The sequence below is a fragment of the Heliconius melpomene genome, chromosome 18, assembly GCF_056956725.1.
Source record: "Heliconius melpomene rosina isolate 202511_hmr_F chromosome 18, ASM5695672v1, whole genome shotgun sequence".
In the NCBI taxonomy this organism is placed as follows: domain Eukaryota; kingdom Metazoa; phylum Arthropoda; class Insecta; order Lepidoptera; family Nymphalidae; genus Heliconius; species Heliconius melpomene.
The window spans coordinates 16,313,818-16,336,699 of NC_140406.1; the positions used below are offsets into that span (position 1 = coordinate 16,313,818).

The 22,882-nt window shown below is 32.7% G+C and overlaps 1 protein-coding gene across 4 annotated transcripts in view; it reads left to right on the forward strand.

Moving 5' to 3' along the window:
- The window catches only part of Vinc (vinculin), a 37,727-nt gene extending 15,684 nt beyond the window's left edge, over positions 1-22,043 (forward strand). Inside the window, exons 2-27 of one of the 4 annotated variants that reach the window (XM_085202372.1) lie at positions 3,767-3,874; positions 5,499-5,644; positions 6,036-6,141; positions 6,381-6,482; positions 6,783-6,915; positions 7,257-7,338; positions 7,446-7,563; positions 7,675-7,796; positions 8,255-8,321; positions 8,635-8,744; positions 9,033-9,135; positions 11,348-11,484; positions 11,702-11,832; positions 12,236-12,384; positions 12,980-13,045; positions 13,476-13,587; positions 13,890-13,983; positions 14,508-14,697; positions 14,823-15,050; positions 15,236-15,365; positions 16,138-16,158; positions 16,714-16,826; positions 17,322-17,412; positions 18,066-18,086; positions 18,904-18,968; positions 19,697-22,043. In XM_085202372.1, coding sequence (XP_085058498.1) covers positions 3,767-3,874; positions 5,499-5,644; positions 6,036-6,141; positions 6,381-6,482; positions 6,783-6,915; positions 7,257-7,338; positions 7,446-7,563; positions 7,675-7,796; positions 8,255-8,321; positions 8,635-8,744; positions 9,033-9,135; positions 11,348-11,484; positions 11,702-11,832; positions 12,236-12,384; positions 12,980-13,045; positions 13,476-13,587; positions 13,890-13,983; positions 14,508-14,697; positions 14,823-15,050; positions 15,236-15,365; positions 16,138-16,158; positions 16,714-16,826; positions 17,322-17,412; positions 18,066-18,086; positions 18,904-18,968; positions 19,697-19,804 — 2,853 coding nt within the window. In that variant the 3' untranslated portion in view covers positions 19,805-22,043. The remainder of the gene's footprint in view (positions 1-3,766; positions 3,875-5,498; positions 5,645-6,035; positions 6,142-6,380; positions 6,483-6,782; positions 6,916-7,256; positions 7,339-7,445; positions 7,564-7,674; positions 7,797-8,254; positions 8,322-8,634; positions 8,745-9,032; positions 9,136-11,347; positions 11,485-11,701; positions 11,833-12,235; positions 12,385-12,979; positions 13,046-13,475; positions 13,588-13,889; positions 13,984-14,507; positions 14,698-14,822; positions 15,051-15,235; positions 15,366-16,137; positions 16,159-16,713; positions 16,827-17,321; positions 17,413-18,065; positions 18,087-18,903; positions 18,969-19,696) is intronic. The other 3 variants (XM_085202373.1, XM_085202374.1, XM_085202375.1) reach the window with 3 other exon arrangements.
- Positions 22,044-22,882: the final 839 nt, after the last annotated feature.

The following is a 22,882-nucleotide window of genomic DNA, read 5'->3' on the forward strand; positions in this document are numbered from 1 at the left end:
TAAAAATATCTCATACCCCCAATTTCCAATTGAATCCAAAACCATTGCTTTTACAGTTCGTCCGCTGTCCTAGTACACCGCAATAGCTCGATTAACACGACATGTGCTGTCAATACTAGAAAACACACGTCAATTTCTTATAAGTGAAATCCATACAATAAGCATAAGTACGTGATAGAATGTCGCACAAAAACTTGTGAATGAATGAGTTAGGCTGTATACGGCGTGTTGCGTACGCGCACCTAATATGGTACCAGCGATAACCCACCGCACGTGGCGTGGGCCGGCTTTTTTACTTACAAACTATGATTTGTGATTTTGATTTTTTAAATTGGTTTTGCATATTAAATTAATTTGAATACATTACCGTTGTGGTACTATTGGTACGTTGGTTGTTAGCTGAATGCGATAGTTATAAGATCAAATACTATTATGAAAAATGTTAATCTTTGCTACCTGCACGCTTTGACTCACAAAAATTAATTATTATTTTATATTGTGCTATTTATCCTACCTTCTTTCATTCACAACCACAAATGTAGTTAAAATTTTTCATATTCATGTCTAAAGTAATCCGATATACTCGATATATTTTAATTTCAAGGGTAAAATGTCGTTTTACTCGTGCCGTTTTAATGAACTTCATACGTAGAAAAAATCTCTTAATCATGTACTAGAAGCATCGGTTCCTCATTTCTATATATTCATTACTAGAAAGATATATTTAAATTTAACGATATATTTAACAAAGTTAGTGTTTTTTGTTCACATCATAACCATTCACTCCAAAAGACAAATAAGTTGTCAGCAGAATATCTAGATTAGTTCACAGCTGGTATTCGAGTACTTTACTATCTTGAAAGTGGCCATTGTTCATTTTCCATACACATAAACACCTTTTGTAGTATTTCCCAGAGTCTGTTTAGCGTTGTGCAGAGTTGGCGCGCAGCCAGCTGCAAAGTGGGTACCCCGTTAATGTGGAATAGACCAAAAATTGGGTTACACCCTACAATTACACTCTGCACGACAGTACAGTCAGTACAGACATAGTCAAAGAAAGTGCGGTCAAAGGGGTAAAAGCTTTATTGAGCTTTTATAACGGATTATGTTTCTATACAGCAAAAATGGAATCTAAAATTTTCTCTTATTATTTCAACATTAATTTCAATATGGATCCCACGATATGAATACCGTTTCTCACTTTCCGTCTTATTTGGGGAAACTCAATGTCACGCCTTGTCTTATTATCAAAGCGGGGAAATATGGAGAAATCAACAATTCATTGCCATTTAGTGGGAAGTGAACCCACCACTTGTCGCTACAATTTCATTACTTGCATATATAACTAGAAATAAACTCAATATATGTATTTTGTAGAATTGGAAAAGTAATATTGAATGCACGGTATTAACAATTTCCCCCTGTGTTTGCGAAAGCTTGCCCTCAAATAGCTCGAGTGCGCTTAAGTAGGGTAATCTACATCCATTTATACAGCTCCGATGAAGTTGAAAAATAGAATATTATATATATGTATGTATGTACATACGTACATCCCCATCAAACTTGATGTTCAGATAAAGAAAGAAATAATGTTTCTTCTTTTCATACGAACTAAAAAAGCAATATTTAAGGATTATTTTAGTATTAAGGAAAAGCTTTGCATATGCATAGACTATATATTGAAGGGACGTTTCGAGGGAACTTTAAGTAGGTATTATAACCTAACATTTATTGTATGTATATAACTCTACTAGAGTTATCAGTTCGAGTACCAAAGAAAAATATATGTATGACATTATTTTTTTGTATTGCAGTCTATTATACTGCATTGCGTTAAGAGGTAAAACTGCATGAGGTCGTTACGTATCATACAGTTAATTTCAACGAAATTTAATAATATTTTTTATATTAATGTTTCCCTATAGGTACTAATATATCTGATAAAGTACTGATTCAAGGTTTATCGTTTACTTTTATGTTTAGCTTTACTACTACTAGGTACTTTTTAGCTAGTGTTAAAACATTTTGTTTCGCTTTCTCCCGCATATATTTGCAGGGTGGGCAGACCGACCGATCGAAGTGTTTCGATACCAGTATCGAAACACTTCGTACTCCGTTTATAATTAATATCTATTACTGTACCTACGTATGTGTTTGGAAATGCTTGCCGTAATTTTAAATTATTCTAACGCACAGAGCTGTCGCCCGTGACATAATTTGAGGTTAATTAGTGTAATGTTTGTTACATACTCCTAGAAGTGTTACTAAAATTAAAAAAATAAATTAAATCAACTTCACGCTGTATCGCGCACACAGCAGGGTAGAGGTAGAGGGAATCTACTGTTCAGAAACTCCGAACCCCACTTTTCGTCGTATTCCGGAGGTATTGCGTGTTGAATGGCGGAACTCAACGCCGCGCTTTGCCTTGACACCAGAGTGAAGAAATGGAAATATAAATTTAAGTAAATATTTCACTTTCTCGAGTGGGGATCGCATCCAGAACCTGTCGGGTTTACAGTCACGCTCTGTGCCCTTGTGCCGCGACTGTCCTCATGAACATGTTACTCTCATATTATTGACACAGCGCCACTGCGTCACGAGATCTTATATTTGGATCACAAACAGTTATCGATGATGTAATCGTTTAGATATTTACTATAATGTCAAAACAGTCGGATGACTATCATAATGTGTTTTTATTGTTTACTAACTTTACATTATCGCCTACACATTGCAGGATAGGAAATAGGTAAATTATATGTTACGTTAATCAGGCACAAACGTGCGACTATAAATGCGACAGGTTGTGGGTTCGGGCCCCAGTCGAGGAAATTAAATATTTAATGTTTTCATTTCCTCTCTCTCTGGTAATGAGGCAAAGTATCATAACAATTTCCACGCACAGCACATATATTGTCTTACAGAACCCGTCTCACCCCTATATGATAGTTAACTCTTCATATTAACCTACTTTTTAATTATGTGATATAATTATGTATATAAAAGGGAAAAACAGTTTGAGCGCGGTCTTTAAAAACACTAAAGAAAGCTTTTGTTCCACGACTAACAAGTGGTCTGTGGCCGCAAGCGTTTTGAGCTCAATTCGTAGGGATTTTATAGAGAGTGAAATGTTTTTGTTAAATATATGTAGCCAGGTATAATAGAATAGTTTTTATAGTAATACGGTGGCGGTTTTGTTGTATAGCTAGCAGGATAGGCGGAGAGAACCTAGTATTCTGACATTCCGTTCTCAAATTGGAACATTGAATGCGAGTCATAAGATGTTGGACGGCGGAACTCCACAAAATCCACAACGCTGACGCCATAATGGCCTCGATGGGTGGGATAATTAACATCCATATACAGAAAAGATGTAATATTTGAAAGAAACTTTGCATAAAAAAATAGACAATGTGCGTTGTTAATTATAGTCTGACTGAACTGACTGAACATGCAGTACATGAGTGTCTCAACATTAGTTCCCTTTGCCCTTTCTTTTATTTGCACAAAGCGAAAATAAAAATATCTAAAATATTACAGAGTCGGATAAAACATGTCTAATGCCACACAATTTTTTATAATAATAATTTCTTACGTTATTGTTCACAACTCCGCTATCGCGTGCACTTGCAAGGAATGCCCTTAGATAGTAGGGTCGACAATGTCACTGACATTCGGTACATTGATGATTTAGACTTCTATGAATTAATTTACTTTGAATAAAGTATGTGTAATTTTCTTTTTCAATTCTCATTTTTGTGATCAGGTGTCCCGCTTGGTCATACTCCACGAGGAAGCGGAAGATGGCAACGCCATGCCGGACCTGGCGCGGCCGGTGCAGGCCGTGTCGCTGGCCGTCAACAATTTGGTTAAGGTAAATATGAGTTTGAGTTTTGATTTCTGATTGATAATTAGATAATAATAATAATTAACTCAACTGATATAAAAAAATCTAAATTTAGTGTAGAAAATTATTTATTTCAACCAAACAAAAATTTTTTTTTTCGCCACCTTGCAAAACGTATAAGGAAATACTTCCCAGCTTCATAACAGTGTTAGATTATAGGCATTTTGTTTAAATATTACACTGAAATATTTCGCACTCGCGCATATGATTTGTTTATACTGCCGGTTATAGATGATAATGAAGGTTATACCGAGTGCATTCTGTTTACTGAAAAATCTTAAATACCAATATTTTTAAATATCAGAATATATCATATTTTAGCATTTTTTTCCCAGTTAAATAATAAATAAAAAGTATGGGTTCGATTTTCCAAACTACAGTGTCTTGATGTCACCTTTGAAATCTTGGTTTTTCTTTCTAAGCGGTAAAGGGGTAATGGCTCCAATAATAATCGACTTAAGGTTTTCATACATTTACAAATATAAAAAATATATGGTTTAAAACAATAATTAGAAGCAAAAATATTTCAATACTTTTTTTTGGTAACATGAAAACATGTCTTAATTTCTTTAAATTTGTGTTAGTCTCTAATTATTAATTGAGACAGAATTTATAAGCGCTATAATTAGAAAAGAAAATACTTTTAGCGTAATTATTGTCATCAGTTTTTATTTGATGTCCTTATAGGTATTCTTTTACACTGTAATTTTGTCATAAAGGCTGTAATGGCCCTTGTCATTTATTGTAGAGATGTTTTTTTCATTTCAGAGGAACCAAAGTTACTAACGTTGACATTTGTAATTTCTACAAAAATAAGCTAACTTCGAATATTTTCATAATGAAGATAATGGCGGGAATAAAATGTATGCACTATAATATGTCATCAGAAAGTACAATTATATAATTTATTTTATAAAAATATGAAGTTAAAAAAATCGATCATTGGTTGATTACTAGTGAACTGCCCTTATTTTGAAATGATACAATAATTTTTAATAACTGCACTTGTTAAGATTTTTTTTTATTATTTTTATTTATATATTACACAGTAATATAATAAATAGAAATTATCATTAATGTTTTAAATATAGTAAAATAATGGACAACAAAATTTCCATTTTTTTTATCGAGAACTTACATTCTAAGCTTAGCCAAAATTTTTATTTTTTTCCGATTTCGATACTTTCGGCAGTGGTAAAAAAATGAAAATATTATCTGTTATATGACGCTTCAATGTGCACTGTCTCTTGTTTTCATAAGAGAAAACATGACGTACCGAAGTAAATAGGATTTGTTCAGATCAAGATTCTTTACAAGTTGCCAAGACAGTGGAAAGGTTACTCGGTTTAAATAAACGTCGACCGTTTCTTTTCTAACCTGAATAATCTATATTAATTTTATAAAAAAAATAACAAACTATTCTTAAAGATAAAATTTAAATTTATTTGAAAAATGTGTAAAATCTAGTGATTCTAGATTTTTTTATAAAGATTAATACAGTGCTAATAAACATGCGAATAATTTAGCCAAAAAAACGATGATTTCTCGTAAAAAAATCATCAAGTCCAGTAAAATACCTAACGGTGCGCAGGTCGGGCACGAGACTATAGAGTCATCTGATGACTTGGTCCTTCGAGCCGACATGCCGGGCGCCTTGCGGAGAGTGGAGGGTGCGGCCACCTTGCTGCAACAAGCGTCTGATATGCTGCGAGCTGATCCGTATTCTGGACCAGCTAGGTAAGTTGAATTTGTTAAATAATAAGCAAAAATAAGTTTTTAAATTTTATTTAAGTTGTTTGTGACTGGGTTTGATTTTTGTGTATAGATTAAAATGATATTTCCATTTTAAAGCTTCTATTTGTGTAACTGTATAATCTGTGTCTGTATAACTATTAGGCATTTTATTTTTTACGTTATGTATAACAAGAACTTTTTGGTGAAAGTTAACTTAATTACATAAAATATTGTACATACAATTCAATTAAAAATAGTTATCGGTTTTTTTATGTTGTATGCTCGTATTATATTCTGTAATTATACTTTAATATTATAAGTCTAATTATCCTTATTATATATCTTCAATAATTTGATTGCCATTAAGTTTTGCATTATATAATTAATTTTACAGAAAAAAACTTATAGAAGGTTCCAGAGGCATCCTTCAAGGCACATCTGCCCTCCTTCTTTGTTTTGATGAATCTGAAGTTAGAAAAATTGTAAAGGAATGTAAAAAGGTGAATTTTAACACTGTTTTATTTTTAATTATAAAAAAAAATCGTATGAAATAAAAATATAAAATATGTATATAAGTCAAATTTATTAAATTATTTTATAATTTTTTTTTTCATTCATAACCTGTACTCTTATAAAATGTCTTAAAAAATATATTGTATGAAAAAGTATGTAGAGAGACGATTTGTTACCTTAGAGAGCTGTTTATGTTTTTTTAATTATAAATATTATTTAATTTAAGGTTTTGGACTATTTGGGTGTAGCAGAAGTAATAGACACGATGGAGGATCTTGTGCAGTTTCTTAGAGATATCTCACCTGCTTTATCGAAAGCTGCTAGAGAGGTAAACTTTCATAATTTTTTCATATATTTTATATGCATTAATGAATAAATCTTAAACATGCCTTTAGTAGAGTAAAACATATAGTATTAAATTTAAAAATACACAGAATCGAAACGTTGATCTAGAATCTACCTTCAAAATTTTGACTTTAAATTAAATATAGTAAAATGAAACGTATACATAACACAATCAATAATAAAACGTTAAGCACTAGTATACAATAATACAATAGTAGTATTACTTAATTGTTGTTGTTGTTATTTCATTTTTTAAGAAAATAAAAGATTTTGTTCATGTTAGGTGGCATCACGTGCATCTGAACTAACCCACCCCCCGCACGCGGAGACTTTGGCAAGTTGTTTGGAAAGCGTGAAAAAGCTGGCACCCGTTCTCATATGTTCCATGAAGATATATATACATATTTTATCTGAAGGTTTGTTTCTTTGTATTTAAAATAGTGGTGAACAAAAGTGTTATAATGGGAATAGGGCGTCTTAAGACTAGGTTCCCATGTTCTTTCTGTTTACTATGGTATGTGCGGGATATAAAACTTATATTATTTAGAATGAGACCGCTCGCGTAGAAGGATGGAATCAGAGTGGCTGCTGGCCTAGAAGGAATGGCGGATAGTTTTGAGAGGGGATATGATGATGTATAAAATAAGGGAATAGAAAAAATATATTTATATTGTTAAAAATCGAAAGCGGTTATAACCCAATAACAATACTTCTTTATTTATTTACTATTTTTAAATTTTCTCTCTTTTTTCAACAGGTGGCAAAGGAATAGAAGATGCGGCTGAAAACAGGAACTATTTAGCACAACGAATGGCGGACGAGATACATGAGATTATAAGGTAAGTAGGTAGAAGTTAGATGTAATGTTGATTCTATATAAGACTAGTTGTAGTTATATTAAATATAATCGGTCTAGATATTTTAAAAACAATGTTTAAACTTTCAGAGTGTTACAACTAACATCTTACGTAGAAGATGGCGGGGAGAAGGACAACGTGGCCGTTTTAAAGGCATTACAAAATGTAATACATAGCAAAGTTCCAGCAGCGCATGAGTTTCTTAATGTAAGTGCATTTTTGTGTTTTGTAAGTTGGTTACTTTTAAAAAATGGAAATGTCTTAATGTAACGACGCTCCTGTAGCACTGGTGTTGCATATATATGTGTGTATGTCCAGGACGCCGCGTCTCTCCGCAATAGCGTGGGCGAGAGGGCGCTGCGTTCCGTGCTCACGTCGGCGCAGCGCGCGGCCGAGCACGTGGCCCCTCATTCCGCGGACGCGCTCAGGAGACAGGCCAGGTTGCTTATTAATGATTATTCATGTTTTTAATGTGTTATTCCATACTTGGAATTCTCATTCTCACTCTTCACTGATTGTATGCAATTGTATGTGGGGAACGAAAATTTCTAAAAAATTCCCTACAATGATCAAATTGGGTTCGAATCCCGTAAAATACGTTGAAAATTTTATTTATGCAAATCTTAAATAAATAACTCTTCTTACCTAAATGTGGAATAATAATTTAAAAATGATAAACATATGTTATTACTTTTTAAAAGTTACTTTCTCTGTAGGAACTGTTTGTTCGATGTCCACTTAGGGTAAACTAATGTTAAGGCATTCCGTTCCTATTAAGACACTTCCGTTTCCCATTTTCAAACATACTAATCTCAAAATTTTTAGGTACTCTGTGTATATCCCGCTTTATGTGAAGTATAGCAGGTAGCTAAAACGCACTAATGCCTATGTATTTTAGATCTGGCGGATACAACGCCGACGTGCTGTGCGATGAAAGGCAGTTCGGACGAGGAACGGAGTCAAAAGTAAGTCTTATACATTATAAGTTGAGTGCTTAAATATTACTTCTATTATATCTGATATCGTTTTATAGATTTCCATATATTAAAGAAAAAATCTGTCGCCAGTTTGACTTATTTATAAATTTATTTTCGTTTTAACACGTTTACTTTTAACACATTTGTTTGATTATTTAAATGTTATATTTTTTCTTATTTTTTACTTTGGTTAAAGAGACAATCGTAGTACAGTATCTATCTTCGAAACGCTCAATATTGAAGAATATAATTTTATCTTCAGCTTTTTAATATAAGACTACTGACATTGTTTATTTTCCAGGCTCGAAGTCTTGCCTCTGAGCTGAAACACCAAGTGTCGGACGTCGAGGGCATCGTCAATGAGGGCGTGCGGGCGGCAGAGAAACAGGGCGGCAAGACTATAGCGGCTAGGTGAGGGAAGTGTTGAGACACTACTTTTTATATTTTTAATAAATTTTCATATTTATATTTTTATTTAGCTTCACGCTGTGTCCTGCATATAGTGGGATAGGCAAAAAGAACCCGGTCTCCACGCATTGAAGTAGAATGTTTTAGTAATCCACTCCAATGAGTGGGGACCGCTCCGTTTTTGAAACATCCTATATGACGCTGTGCTACGACGGCCACTGGAATATTTTGATACTTCATAATAATCACATTTCAAGAATAATATATTTGTATATACTTACATATACTTAGATTGGAAACAGCTCACAAGTGGTTGCTCCACCCGGCATCGGATCCCGTAACCCGCGCTGACGGACAGAAGGCCATCAACAGCATCGTGTCGCAGGGACAAATGGTGAGATATTTTGGAACTAAAAACAAAAGGAGCTCAATTTGTCTTCTTTTACATAGGGATATGTAGTCGTTCACTCTTTTTAAAACTCTTTTAAATCATTATTTTTTCCAACTAAATATGGTAAATCATTTATATATATTAAAAAGAAGAAAGGACCATGAATAGACTTTTGTGGGACACCCATACTGACTAATGGCCCAGGAGTTTTGTTGCCATTCACATCAACTCTCTGAACCCTGTCAGCTAAATAAGAGGTCAGAAGGTTGAGTCGCAAGTCCTCTTATGCCGTAACGATGTAGTTTCATGACATATGTTGAGTGCTGAACGCAATCAAATGTCTTAGACGGGTAACAGAGCCAAAAGCATGATGCTATCCCTCCCAAGTTAATATATACTCTTTATAAGTCTTACGCCAGCATCAGTTGTCAACTCAACTGGCCTTAATAATAACCATGTAGATTAAAAATAAGAAGCCAAAAAATATACAGGGTGTCCCAGGAGTCAACGATAAAACGAAATCAGGTGATAGACCAAGTCGTGACAGTTATGAGAAAAATATTTAAAAAAATCTTTGTCATGTATTTTTCATATTATATTGATTTTAAAAAATATCGCAAAAACCGACACCCTGTGATGGTTTTTCAAGTCCCAGGACTACAAATATTACTCTTTCTTCATTTTCTTTTCTGTAATATAATCATGAGTAACCCTTCTGTGAATTACAGTTTAAGATTTAAACATACCTGCATCAGTTTTTAATAAAATGTGGTGTTTTTGCCAAACATTAAATTCAAAATATTTACTACACCCAACTTTAACCGACTATAGTATAAAAAAAATGTACTACACTGTTTTTGCAAGTAACTTAAAAAGTTGGCGCATTTAATGTGGATTCTGAAATGGTACGACACTTGCTGGATTACTTCTTTGTTGAAGAGAGAAAAATCGAAATACACGATAATCGGGATGACGTTCAGCTTTTTGGTATCTTTTCCGATACATTCTAGCTGCAGCATTTGCGTTACATAACCATTCCCCATGAATGAAATGCATATTGGCAATGTGTCAAAGACCGAGTATATCGCCTGTGAGACCCCGGACTCGAGCACTGTCCTTATAAGTCCTGGGTCATCCCCTAAGTTGGAAAAGTTCAGGTACCTTGGATCCGTCATGCACGAGTCTGGAGGCATCGATTACGATCTCTATAAGACGGATAAGAGTTTGGACGGTATCCTGCGATCACAGACCACACCAGTGACCTCCCTAAACTAAACACTTAGCCCAGGCAACGCTTATCCGATATCCCCTAAGTTGGAAAAGTTCAGGTACCTTGGATCCGTCATGCACGAGTCTGGAGGCATCGATCACGATCTCTATAAGACGGATAAGAGTTTGGACGGTATCCTGCGATCACAGACCACACCAGTGACCTCCCTAAACTAAACACTTAGCCCAGGCAACGCTTCCCTAACGCCCCTAAGTCGGATAGATCAGAATTTAGATAGATCAGAATTTAGATTTTATAAGTCCTGACTTATAAGAACAGTGCGCGAGTCCGGGTTCTCGCAGGCCATATACTCGGTCTTTGACACGTTGCCAATATGCATTTCATTCATGGAGAATGGTTATGTAACGCAAATGCTGCAGCTAGAATGTATCGGAAAAGATACCAAAAAGCTGAACGTCATCCCGATTATCGTGTATTTCGATTTTTCTCTCTTCAACAAAGAAGTAATCCAGCAAGTGTCGTACCATTTCGGAATCCACATTAAATGCGCCAACTTTTGAAGTTACTTGCAAAAACAGTGTAGTACATTTTTTTTATAGTACAGTCGGTTAAAGTTGGGTGTAGTAAATATTTTGAATTTAATGTTTGGCAAAAACACCACATTTTATTGAAAACGGTTGCAGGTATGTTTAAATCTTAAACTGTAATTCACAGAAGGGTTACTCATGATTACATTACAGAAAAAAAAATTAAGAAACAGTAATATTTGTAGTCCTAGGACTTGAAAAATCATCACAGGGTGTCGGTTTTTCCGATATTTTTTAAAATCAATATAAATTGAAAAATACATGACAAAGATTTTTTTTAATATTTTTCTCATAACTGTCACGACTTGGTCTATCACCTGTTTTCGTTTTATCGTTGTCTCCTGGGACACCCTGTATATAATAGTATTTTTGTAGCTTGTGTTTTCTTATCGATTAGATAGCAGATAACCTCCAAGGGAGAGAGAAGGCCGAAGTACTCCAGCTATGTTCTGAAGTGCAGCGCCTGTCCGACCAGCTGTCGGAGTTGTGCACTGCGGGAAAGGGGGACAGTGAACACGCGCGTGCTATCACTAGGTATGGTTTTTTTTTTCAGTTTCACGTTATATCCTGCATATTGCAGGTTAGGTAGGAGAACTTAGTGATTATTTCATGATACTCGACGCTGTTTTGTTGCAAGAGCGAGTAAAAAAAATAATTAATTCTGCAGTTTTCGTAGAGAAAACGTTTGGTTAATATTTTTTAGTTTTCTACATATAACATGCTATTTATAACATTTCTGCACAATTTCTAGGGAACTAACCGACAAACTACATGAATTAAAACGGAGCATGGAGCGCGCGGTGGTCAACCGCGTGGTCGAGGACTTCATCGACGTGGCGGCGCCGCTGCGGCACTTCAGTGACGCTGTCAATGCGCCTATGGGTTAGTGTCTCTGTGTGTGAATATTTAGTTATGAAGATTTTTGTTTTTTTCCAGATGTACATAAACTACTTTCGACCGTGATTGAAGTCGGCTTGGAGTAAAAACCTGCCTGCTACCTGCTAATAATTTTAAATACACAACAAAATCACAACACACAAGTTTTCAGGAGACAAAAATCGCTTTTAAAAACTGTGTGTGTGCTGATGATATAAAATAGCGTAAAGCCTTCTTTGATAAATGATCTATCCAAAAAAAGAACGCTTTTTTTTATCTAAACCCCAGTATTTGCGAAATTAGCGCACTCGACCTCAACATTCAATAAACTCTTTAACTTTATAAGGTCTTAACGTAATATAGATAATAATATAGATAATATTATAGATAATGTTAACTATCTCTTCAGGCACACCCAATCGGGAATTGAACCTGCAACAGCGAGCCTCAGCGCTATCAGCGTTCAGTACCCGTGCAGCAGCCGCAGCCAGCTCTGTAGCGGCTGGTTTGAGACATAACAAGAGACTGGCTGATCAACTACTGGTTAATGCTCAGGAGGTTTGTCTGGGTTTTTTTGTTTTAGTTTCACGCTGTATCATACTGATAATACTACTACTACTGTACTTCACTTCTTGTACAATTTTCGAGGCATTGTGTGTTAAGTGGCATAACTCAACGCTGCGCTCATTGCCCTGTTACTAGAGGGATTAAATTATAATAATTCTGTCTGAATCTAACCCACAACCGTCGAGTTTATAGTCAGATGGTGTCCCATTACAACATGATGGCTTCCATTCTAATATTTATCCACAATACTTCTGTCTTGTTTTTTTTGTTGTTCGTTATTTTGTAGTAAAAGATTTATTATTTACAGGGATATTATGGAACTTCGGAAAAAAAAATATCGGATTTCCCAAAATAAAAAACTATGCGTCGCGGAATCCCAAAATAAAAATATTGTATAATTTCGGATATCTCTAAATTAAACGTGTTTTGACAGAATTTAGATTTTTTAAGAACATTTGTTATGAGAATAAACAAAAAATATTATAAAATGACAATAATAGATTCTCAATAATTCTACAACTGCAACTGATACTTTCTTACTTTATCTGCTAAGTTTGTGCGATAATTATTTTAATCTTATTCACAGGTAGAGAAATTGTCACCGCAACTAATTTGCGCTGGGAAAATACGCTTCAACTATCCTGATAGCAAAGTAAGATTTTGTTTCCTTGAATATATTTTCTTTTTTCGTTTAGGGTAGGCAAAGGGAACATCAGAACCTAATGTTACACTCCGTTCCCATTAACACACTCTTTCTCAACACTCTCGTTCTCTACTCTCCGCCGAATTCTCGAGGCATTGCGTATTCAGTGACGGAACTCGACGACGCAATATTCCTCGTTACCAAAGTAACGAAATGAAAATATCGTATATTTCATTCCCCCGAAATCAAATGTGTAAAACGTGGGAATCGAATCCTACCGGGGAAGTATTTATTATCTATCGTGCTTACAAAAACTACACTTTAAGAAAGTCTACCGGATGGATATTCCAGAAAATCACCAATAAGTGAGGGCCGGATAATCGAGTTTTCGATTTAAAGACAAATTCCCTATATATAATTAAAAAACATCATATTTTAGGTAGCAGAAGAGCATTTCAACAATCTAAAGAATCAATATTCAGACGCCATACTGCGTTGTAGAGACCTTTGTGACCAGGCCGTGGACCCTCTAGACTTTGTAAGGACGGCTGGTAAGTTTCTTTAGTCCAACTGTGATAGAATGTTATGTAGTAAAACGGGGTAAGATATCTAATATTCCCTATAAAAAGATTCTAAGAAATTTCAGTATTTTCGTAAATATAAATTCGTGTATGTATAATATTTTAATTAAATATTTAATTTAAGATATTATATTTATAGAGTAAATATATTTTATTGTATATAGAACGCAGTAATTTCTTTATTTAAACAATGCATGGAGGCATTTTCGTCAAGTTATAAATTATGCCAAATTAATATTATCAATATGTATTAATTTTATTCTTTTTTTTAGGTGAATTAATGCAAAAACATACATATTTGTGTGAAGATGCCATCAGAAATAATGATTCACAAAAGATGGTCGACAACACCTCGGCGATTGCTAGGTAAGATTTATATTGTTTTTTTTTTTAAGTTATTAGTAATGCTGTATTTAGTCCAGTTTAACGATTTACTTTTATTGTGTTCTTTAATTCAATTCAATTATTTAAAATTCGATAATTATGAGAAAGGAGTATTATGGACGGACGCAAACATAACACATACTAATGCGATAACACATGATAGGGAATCTGCTCTAGCACTATCAGCAGAACAACGTTTTTAGAAGATTATGCGAACTGCTGCGATTATTATTATTCAATGCGTGTTGTCAACATAAAATGACGAGGACATCGCAGACTATAGCAATTTCATGGGAATTTCTTTCAACGGAACTGTGGAATGGCCTACTTACGGCAGTGTTTCCATGTCGATATGACATAGGTACGTTCAAAAAGCGCGTCTATTTCCACCTTTCCCGCAGGGTTGTGAGCGGCGGTGATGACTTACCATCAGGTGATTCATACGCTTGTTTGCCTTGTCTTCTCCATTAAAAAAAATGAAACGAAGGAATGCCACACCTCCCCAGGCTAGCCAACCGCGTGCTGTTGGTGGGCGGCGCGGAGCGAGACAACACGGAGGACGGAGAGTTTGCGGCGGCGCTGGCGGCCGCGCAGCAGCGTTTGCAGGCCGCCATCGCGCCCGCCGTGCGCGCCGCCAAGCAGGTCGCGCTGGGGGACGCGCCCGCCGCGCCGCACTGGAGGCGGGCCAATGCAGAGGTTAGCACTTAACCTAACCTAACCCGTTATCACATGTTACTGCTGTCATAGACATTTTTTTGTCTAAAATATATTGTTAATGTTTCCGTTATTTTGTCTTAAATAAAAACGAACTTAAATTACAGATAATCCAAGCAGCAGCATCTGTAGAGGAGGCCCTATCCCGCCAGTATGCGCCCCCTCCCCCGCCGCCCGCCCTCCCCGCGCTTGCGTCCCTGCAACTGGGCGGACCCGCCCCGCCCCGCCCACCCCCGCCATCACTCAATGCGCCACCCCGCCCGCCGCCGCCCGACACCGACGACGAGGGAGAGGATATATTTAGGAGGCAACCGCATCCGAGTCAACCGATTTTGGTAAGATACAGCTAATTTTTTCCATTTTTAAAGTTATTGCACATTTAGTAAAGAAAAATATTTTTTAGAAAACTCTTCTCAAAAGTATTTAAATTATTGTTATTTTATAAGTACATTTTTTTTATTTTGCCTTTAATTTAACATATTTTCTTTTACTTTAAACATTAAATACTATTTTATTCCAGGTGGCAGCCCACAACCTCCACAAGGCCGTACGCGAGTGGTCCTCGAAGGACAACGAGATAATCGCGGCCGCCAAACGCATGGCGATACTCATGGCGCGGCTGTCGGACCTTGTCAGATCTGATTCTAAAGGTAATTTTTATTTATTAGCATTTAATTTTAATATTTTGTAAAGTGTATATAAAATCTGGTAAATATATTTATGTTCATAAATGCGTGTAATTTGAAAAAAAAAGTGTAATAATTGGTAATAAACAGTAACAGATTTCATTTAGTACTTATTTATCGCAATAATCATAACATAACAGCACTTTTTATAATAAATTTATAAAAAAATGCAATAGATAAGAATGTATAAATTTATTATTTAGGGTTTGTTCTTAAGCGAGTCCAGATCATAAATATTATTATAAACATAAACTTTTTAACATTTTTTTTTAAAGTAATACAGCCGTATTCGTTAAAAATTATAGTAATTTTCAGCAAAACATCATTTGAAAGAGCAGATAAAAGATGTTAGACTGTTTATATTAATTTTTATACCCAATATAAATTTATTTATTATAATAAATTTATTTATATTAGTTACATTTTTTATATATACGAAGTCTATACTTTTCACGTATTGCTTTCGGTGTCTATAAAAAAGGTGTAAACGCTTTTCGCTTTTAATCATTTTCGATTATGAATATAACGAATTATTCTTAATAAAATTGTGCACACATAAAATATATTTTTGGCAAAAATACATCATAAGTGCTTATTGAAAAATTATTGATACAATTCCTCATTTACATTCATACATTAAATTTATTTAAACAATGCTAATATAAATAATTTCTATTGTATATATACACATATAAAATACGCTATGACTGTTATCTGTCCGTTGCTTCATGGATAGAAGTGGCTATGAACCTCTCTGGTAAGTATGTATGTAAATAGTGCTTGCTATTTTTAATATAAATCATTATAATTATGTTATTATATTGTTAGAAAAGGGCTTTTTTTGTGATGCGTGATGAAATGATAGTAGTAGAAATAGTTAATAATTATTATATTAGTTAAATCATATAATTTTGTGTCCACGCTTTTGAGTACACAAAACTTGAAGTATTTTATATGAGTCATAAATTATTTTCAATGTCATAAGATTTGTGTCTCTTTAGATTAATATATTTCTCACTTTGTCCTTGCCTTCACTTATTGCTAATTTTTCTAAGAAAATATTTTTTTTTCAGTTTGACTCTTGAAACTTTGTATGAATGACGTAAAAATAAAAGCATGCACAAATGACAAAAAATGCATTTTTTTATCATTTAGCTTAGTATTTTAACACAAGATTATTTTCAAATATATTCTTTTATCGCCCTCTAGGTAGTACGTGTTTGATAGCATACAATGATTGTATAATGAATTCTCAGTTTGTGAATTATTTTGAATTTCCAATTTTTTTATTAATGTAATTTTGTCGCTAAAGGTAGCAAACGTGAGCTGATAGCGACAGCTAAAGCCATAGCCGAGGCGTCAGAGGAAGTTACACGCCTCGCCAAGAAACTCGCTCTCGAATGCACTGATAAGAGAATTCGCACGGTAAGACATTCTTCTTTTAGTGTTAAAATTATCTTTTTTACTACTATAGCTTCACACTGTATCGTATAAAAAGCGTATAGAAAGATTAAGCATGCGTATATCAAAATTAAATTGAAATTAAAACATTCCGTTTTTCCCCCGAATTCGAGAGCATTGAGTGGCTATAATTTACGCCGTATTCGAACCAAAAAAAATTTAAAAAAAAAACTATTTTATAAGATGATTTAAGGCCAGTCGTGGCGCAGGGGCACAAGCGTGTGGCTATAACACACAGGTTGTAGATTCGATTTCCATTCGTCGAATGACATCGTGAAATGTTTAATATTTTTGTTTCATCGCATTGGTGTCGAGACAAGCGCGGCGTTGAGTTAAAATAATTTATCATCAGGGTTAAAAAATATCCAGTTATATTTTTCTCTAAAACTCCAATAAAAACGGATTTCTGTTGTGTTGTCAAATATGAATCTGCTATATTTTTAACTTTTTTTTTTGTAGAACTTGCTGCAAGTATGTGAAAGAATTCCGACTATCGGTACTCAGCTTAAGATCTTATCTACCGTCAAAGCTACCATGTTGGGTGCACAAGGTAAATTATATTTATTTAAATTATTTTCTATTTATACTTAAATATATTTTTTAATTATATTTAAAAAAAGAGATTGTAAAAAAAGAAAGATTTTTTGTATTCGCCGCGCTTCATAATGATTAATATAAAATAATAAATACTTATTACAATATATTTTTTACGTACGTATTTGCTTCATGTTGATTTAACAGAGAATATAGTGAAATACTATAAATACTAACATTGTGTTATTTTAATCAACACCGCCATTTATCTTATAATTTATGTAAAAAATATATATGGTTATTACAAACCTAAAAACTCACTATTGTAGTATATGAACCCACAACTGTCGCATTAAAACGAATTCAATATTAAGTTATTAAATTAATGAACTAATAAGTTTAACCTTTAACGGGTAGAATATAAAATCAATTTATTATATTATTTATATACGATTTTAAATGTCTAATACTATTATTTATATGTATAATTAAGTAATATATTGTTATAGCTGCAAACAAATATTTTTCTGCTAATATACTATGTTTCTTTACCTAATTAAGTATTAGATTTAGTACCCTATTAAGGGTTAACAAAATAATTTAATAATATTTTGCTTCAACGCTATATTGATGCGATAATTCTGTTAACGCTTATCGCAACGCCTCCAGTGGGTATGCCGGACTATAAAGGTACATTATATATATGCTATGCTTAATAATATAACATTTATTATCTGTATTTCTATTTAATCTGTTAATTATATCTTGAATTTTCTATTATAAATTGATTTAAATTTTATTCTATTCTATAAATATAAAGAATTTAAACTTTTTTCACTGTTTCTTTCAAGCACTATTATAGTTTGTAAAATATTAGGAATGATTATATTATATTTCTTCATTGTAATTAACTATATTTTTATAATAATATGACATATATCATTTTTTAATGCTTTAATGTTTCTTGGCTGAAACATATACTTGTAAATAAATAGCTAGTAACAATTCACGCCAATGGTATAGTTGGAAGTTTATGGTTATGATCCGATGGTTTTTTTTTAAATAATTATGGTGTCATGTAAATTTGTGATTCAAAGATAGGTTAAATGTACGCAATACGGCAGAGTTAAAGTCAACACTAATATAAAACTGACTAAATATTTTAATGAGAAGATTGTTCTAATGGTGGGATTGTTTGAAGGAAATATTTATCGACTAATATAGCACTTTCAAAGATTCATTAAAAAAATCAGCTTCACGCTGTATCCTGCACACAGCAGGTAGGCAGAGGGATCCTAGTGTTAAGACACTTCGTTTCCCAATTTTCGCCGAATTCTGGAGGCATTGCGTGTTAAGTGGCGGAACTCAACGCCGACAAAGAGTTATATAACCACTTATATACAGAAAATTGGACAAACCTATTATATTGTGTATTGAAATCTCCAAATTTATCAATTTTATGATAAGTAATTTCATACATTTTACTTTACAAATATTCAAAATGCAGGTAGCGAAGAAGATCAAGAGGCTACTGAGATGCTTGTGGGCAATGCACAAAACCTGATGCAAAGTGTAAGTTGATATTATTTAAATATTAGAAAAATATTTGTAGTATTTTTTTTATTAATAGATAATATTTGAATTCATAAATGATATTAGATGATTAGCAAAATATATTAATTAAAATGTTATATTAAAAAGTAATTAAAGTATGTAAACCCTAACAAAGTGTTCGAGGTATTAAGCCAGAATATATTTTACGAAATCTAGTCTAGATTTATAATGAAATAATTATTTGTCAAAGATCATTGTGTGTATGAAATATTATCTATATATATATAAAATCGAAAGGTCACTCACTCATCACGAAATCTCAGAAACTACAAGTGCTAGGAATCTCAAATTTTGCATAGGAGTTACTTATAGGACGTAGGTGCTCGCTAAGACGGGAATTTGCAATATTCGACTTCTAAGGGGTTGTTTTTGGGGTCGAAACTTTGTATGAAACTTCGTTACTACAAATGCTAGGAGTCTCAAATTTTGTATAGACGTCACTAGGAAGTAGTCATGGAGACAGAAATTAATAATAACATAGTTCACGCGGGTGAAACCGCGAGCGGGCCGCTAGTATACATATATACGTGAATATAGGTATTTATTTGTTCATATATATATTTTTTATAATTTTACGCCCGTTTTTTCTAATGTGAAATTTTCTTATATTATTTTACCTAATTTACATTCTATACTCTCACAACAAATTATTCCCATACTAATTCGATTTTATAACAAAATTCCAGGTAAAAGAAACAGTAAAAGCGGCAGAAGGAGCTTCCATAAAAATAAGAACGGAACAAGGCGCTTACCGTCTGCGGTGGGTGCGTCGCTCCCCGTGGTACCAGATCTAAACGAAAGGCAACCATTTTACGTAATAAGATCTTTGATTTTTACACATTTTAAATAAAACTTTTTAACCGGACTAATCGTGTATATTTGGTGTTTAAAAAAAATCCGTGATTTCGAACATTTTGCAGTAGTCTGTGGTCACTTGTAGATTTGTATACTTGTATACTTGAATATCTGGTCTCCAAAAATATATATTACTAAATGTAAGCGAATAATCTGGTTGTTCTCATTTAAAACTGTCAGAGTATTGTCGACGATTCCTGGCCGCCTTGAAGTTAACTGTAGGTGTGCAGATATAATTTTAGGATTTTTTCTTACTTTTGATTATTTTCTTCCCGAGTTAACAATGTGCAAATATTCAGAAAGCCAAGCTTGTCGACTGTATTGTAGTGTAAAACATCACTAATCAAACTCAAATTATATGTATTTTTTAATATGCAATGTCGTTGAGATGGTTAATATGATATAAAAGAAATATAATTTTATATAGGTAATATGGGTTTTGATTATTAATTATGACATAAATTATTTTATAATCATATGTATTATAGCAATTATTTGATGCATGTTGATTGTATTTCACTGCTCTGATAGATGAAGCGCGACGCCCCTTACCGCGTAATATCTTGAAAATTGGGCGAAAAAAGTTTCTTAGTGCGTGAAATGAAGTAAAGCTATATAATTAACATAGGTTATTTACAAATGTAAAATCTGAAAGTAGCGGGACTCGAACCTTTGTAATAAATTTTATTATAAATTAACTAATACATAATCACAACTAGAATAATTTTTAACATTTTTAAATTGTTAATCCTCACTTAGGAAAACAAAATACTCTTTTATAAAATATATAAAAACTTGATTAAAAATGTTTTTATGTTTTCTAAAAAAAAGTTCAACTAGAATTGTTAATATTTTTTATTTATAAAACATAGGTTAAAAATACAATAAAACTAAAACCCCTTCATGTCGTCCTAAGTAATAATACAGATAACTAGTTAATAATAGATTTTTTTATACTAATTTAGTTAATTGTTTTATTTTGCAACAAAATTTTATAGTATGTAATGTGAAACCGAGTGTGATTATTAAGAAAGTGCCATTGGTTAGTGCTTTATACAATAGTATATCTTTTAGGGTAAAGATTTTAGTACAGGCAGTGCCTCCTGCAGTCCTCAATGTTAGGTAACAGAGAACCACATTTTCCGTAAATTTGTAGCAAAGAGTGTAGTTAAACTTATTTTTCTTACTTATGTACTCATTTTATATGAAATGAACTACAAATATATTGGTAATATTTGTATCTGTTATGTACCTATAAATTTACATTTTTTACTTTATTTGTGCTATAAATTATCACTTCTAGCTAAATTTCATAATTATAAGTACCCTATATGTTACGAAAATGACATGCCATGCTATTCCTGTATGTATTGTTGTAATACAGGCAGGAATAGGTCATTTATATATTATGAATATACCTAACACAAGGTCTGCCTGTAATATATTTATACACTTATATTAATATATATTTTAAATATGTATATGAATTACAATAAAAACTATTAGAAATGAAAGAATCAAGCTGTATATATATAATATTTTATATAAACAGATTGATGGTCCCTACTTATGTATAAACAAACATGTGCAAAGAGAAGGTTTACAGGAGAATGAAATGAGAAAGTTCATCTTTCTCTTAATAGAATAAACTTATTAATATAATGTGTGCAGTATATATTTATAATTTTAATTTATTTTTTTTAACAGCAAGACAAAACCTTTATTCCATACTTCTGTAAACCTTTTGATATATCTGTTTATGATAGACTAACTAGAGTCTGGAGATATACTGTGTGGACATGACGAAATCACTATCAAATAGGCAAATTAATTTATAAAAAAAGAATATATACATTGTCTGACAAGATGTGGCATTAAGTTTCACCATCCAACATAATATGTATGCAACATGTTGCAATAATACATTCTAGCTTCACTAATTCTTGTATAGATGGCCTTATAAAATTATGTATTTAGTATTAGTGAGATATTTTTGTATGAATGTATAAAATATGTATGTATGTATGTATGTATGTAACATAGGAACTTGCTTTCCATATTTACATAAGGAAAAACCTTTTTGATAACATTTTATTTACTTTTTAGTTTCTTTATCAACTTGCTGCTAATTTTTGTTTGTATATTTTATTTATTTTAATAAAGCTTTTTTTAATTAAATAATGTTTCTTTTTACTTTTTTCTTCTTTTTCTTTGTTTCTTTTATACTGGTAAACTTTTAGATGTAATATCAATTAAGCCGTAAATTCCTATGATGACTCATTAAAATTCTTATATATTTCTCACAATTTATTGTAGGAATTGTTCAAATTTCTGCTATTTATAGATTATTGTTAAAAATGATCTCGGCTAGAACTTTTGGGTTGATGGCTAAACCATAGCAGCAAGTGGGATGGAATGCAAGACAAGGATACCCCGGTATTCAAAACATCATTCATATTTAAACAATTTAGTGATTCAAGACTAAGTATTGTATTTATTACATAATAAATAAATTAAGACCATTGTTGCAGTTTTTGGCTGTACAATCTAATAGTAAATGTGATCTTTGTGGGTTTTGTCGTCACTGGGAAATTATTATATCCTATTATGTATATATTTTATCTGGCCACTTAACATGCAATGCTTCAAAAAATTTGGATCTTATTTCATATAAGGACAAACAAAACCTACATAGAACTGTCCACATTTTCAAATAATAGATAAAATTAGATTTTATAATATTCATACAACTATTTAATATAATATACTCTTTTATTTCACTATTGTAGGCTGTGAAAATATGTAGTTTTATAGTCCAACTTTCTTTAGGCCTAGTTGAAAATATTTATAAATTTACATATTTTCACTTTTAATTGAAATAACACACTAACAGTAGCTTTAAACTAAAATGTGCGAGTGATATATTAGACTTATAGACTTAAAAATATAGCTGTGTAGATCACATGCATGATGCAATAGATGCAATATTTATAATAATCAAATAAATAAATATTCTT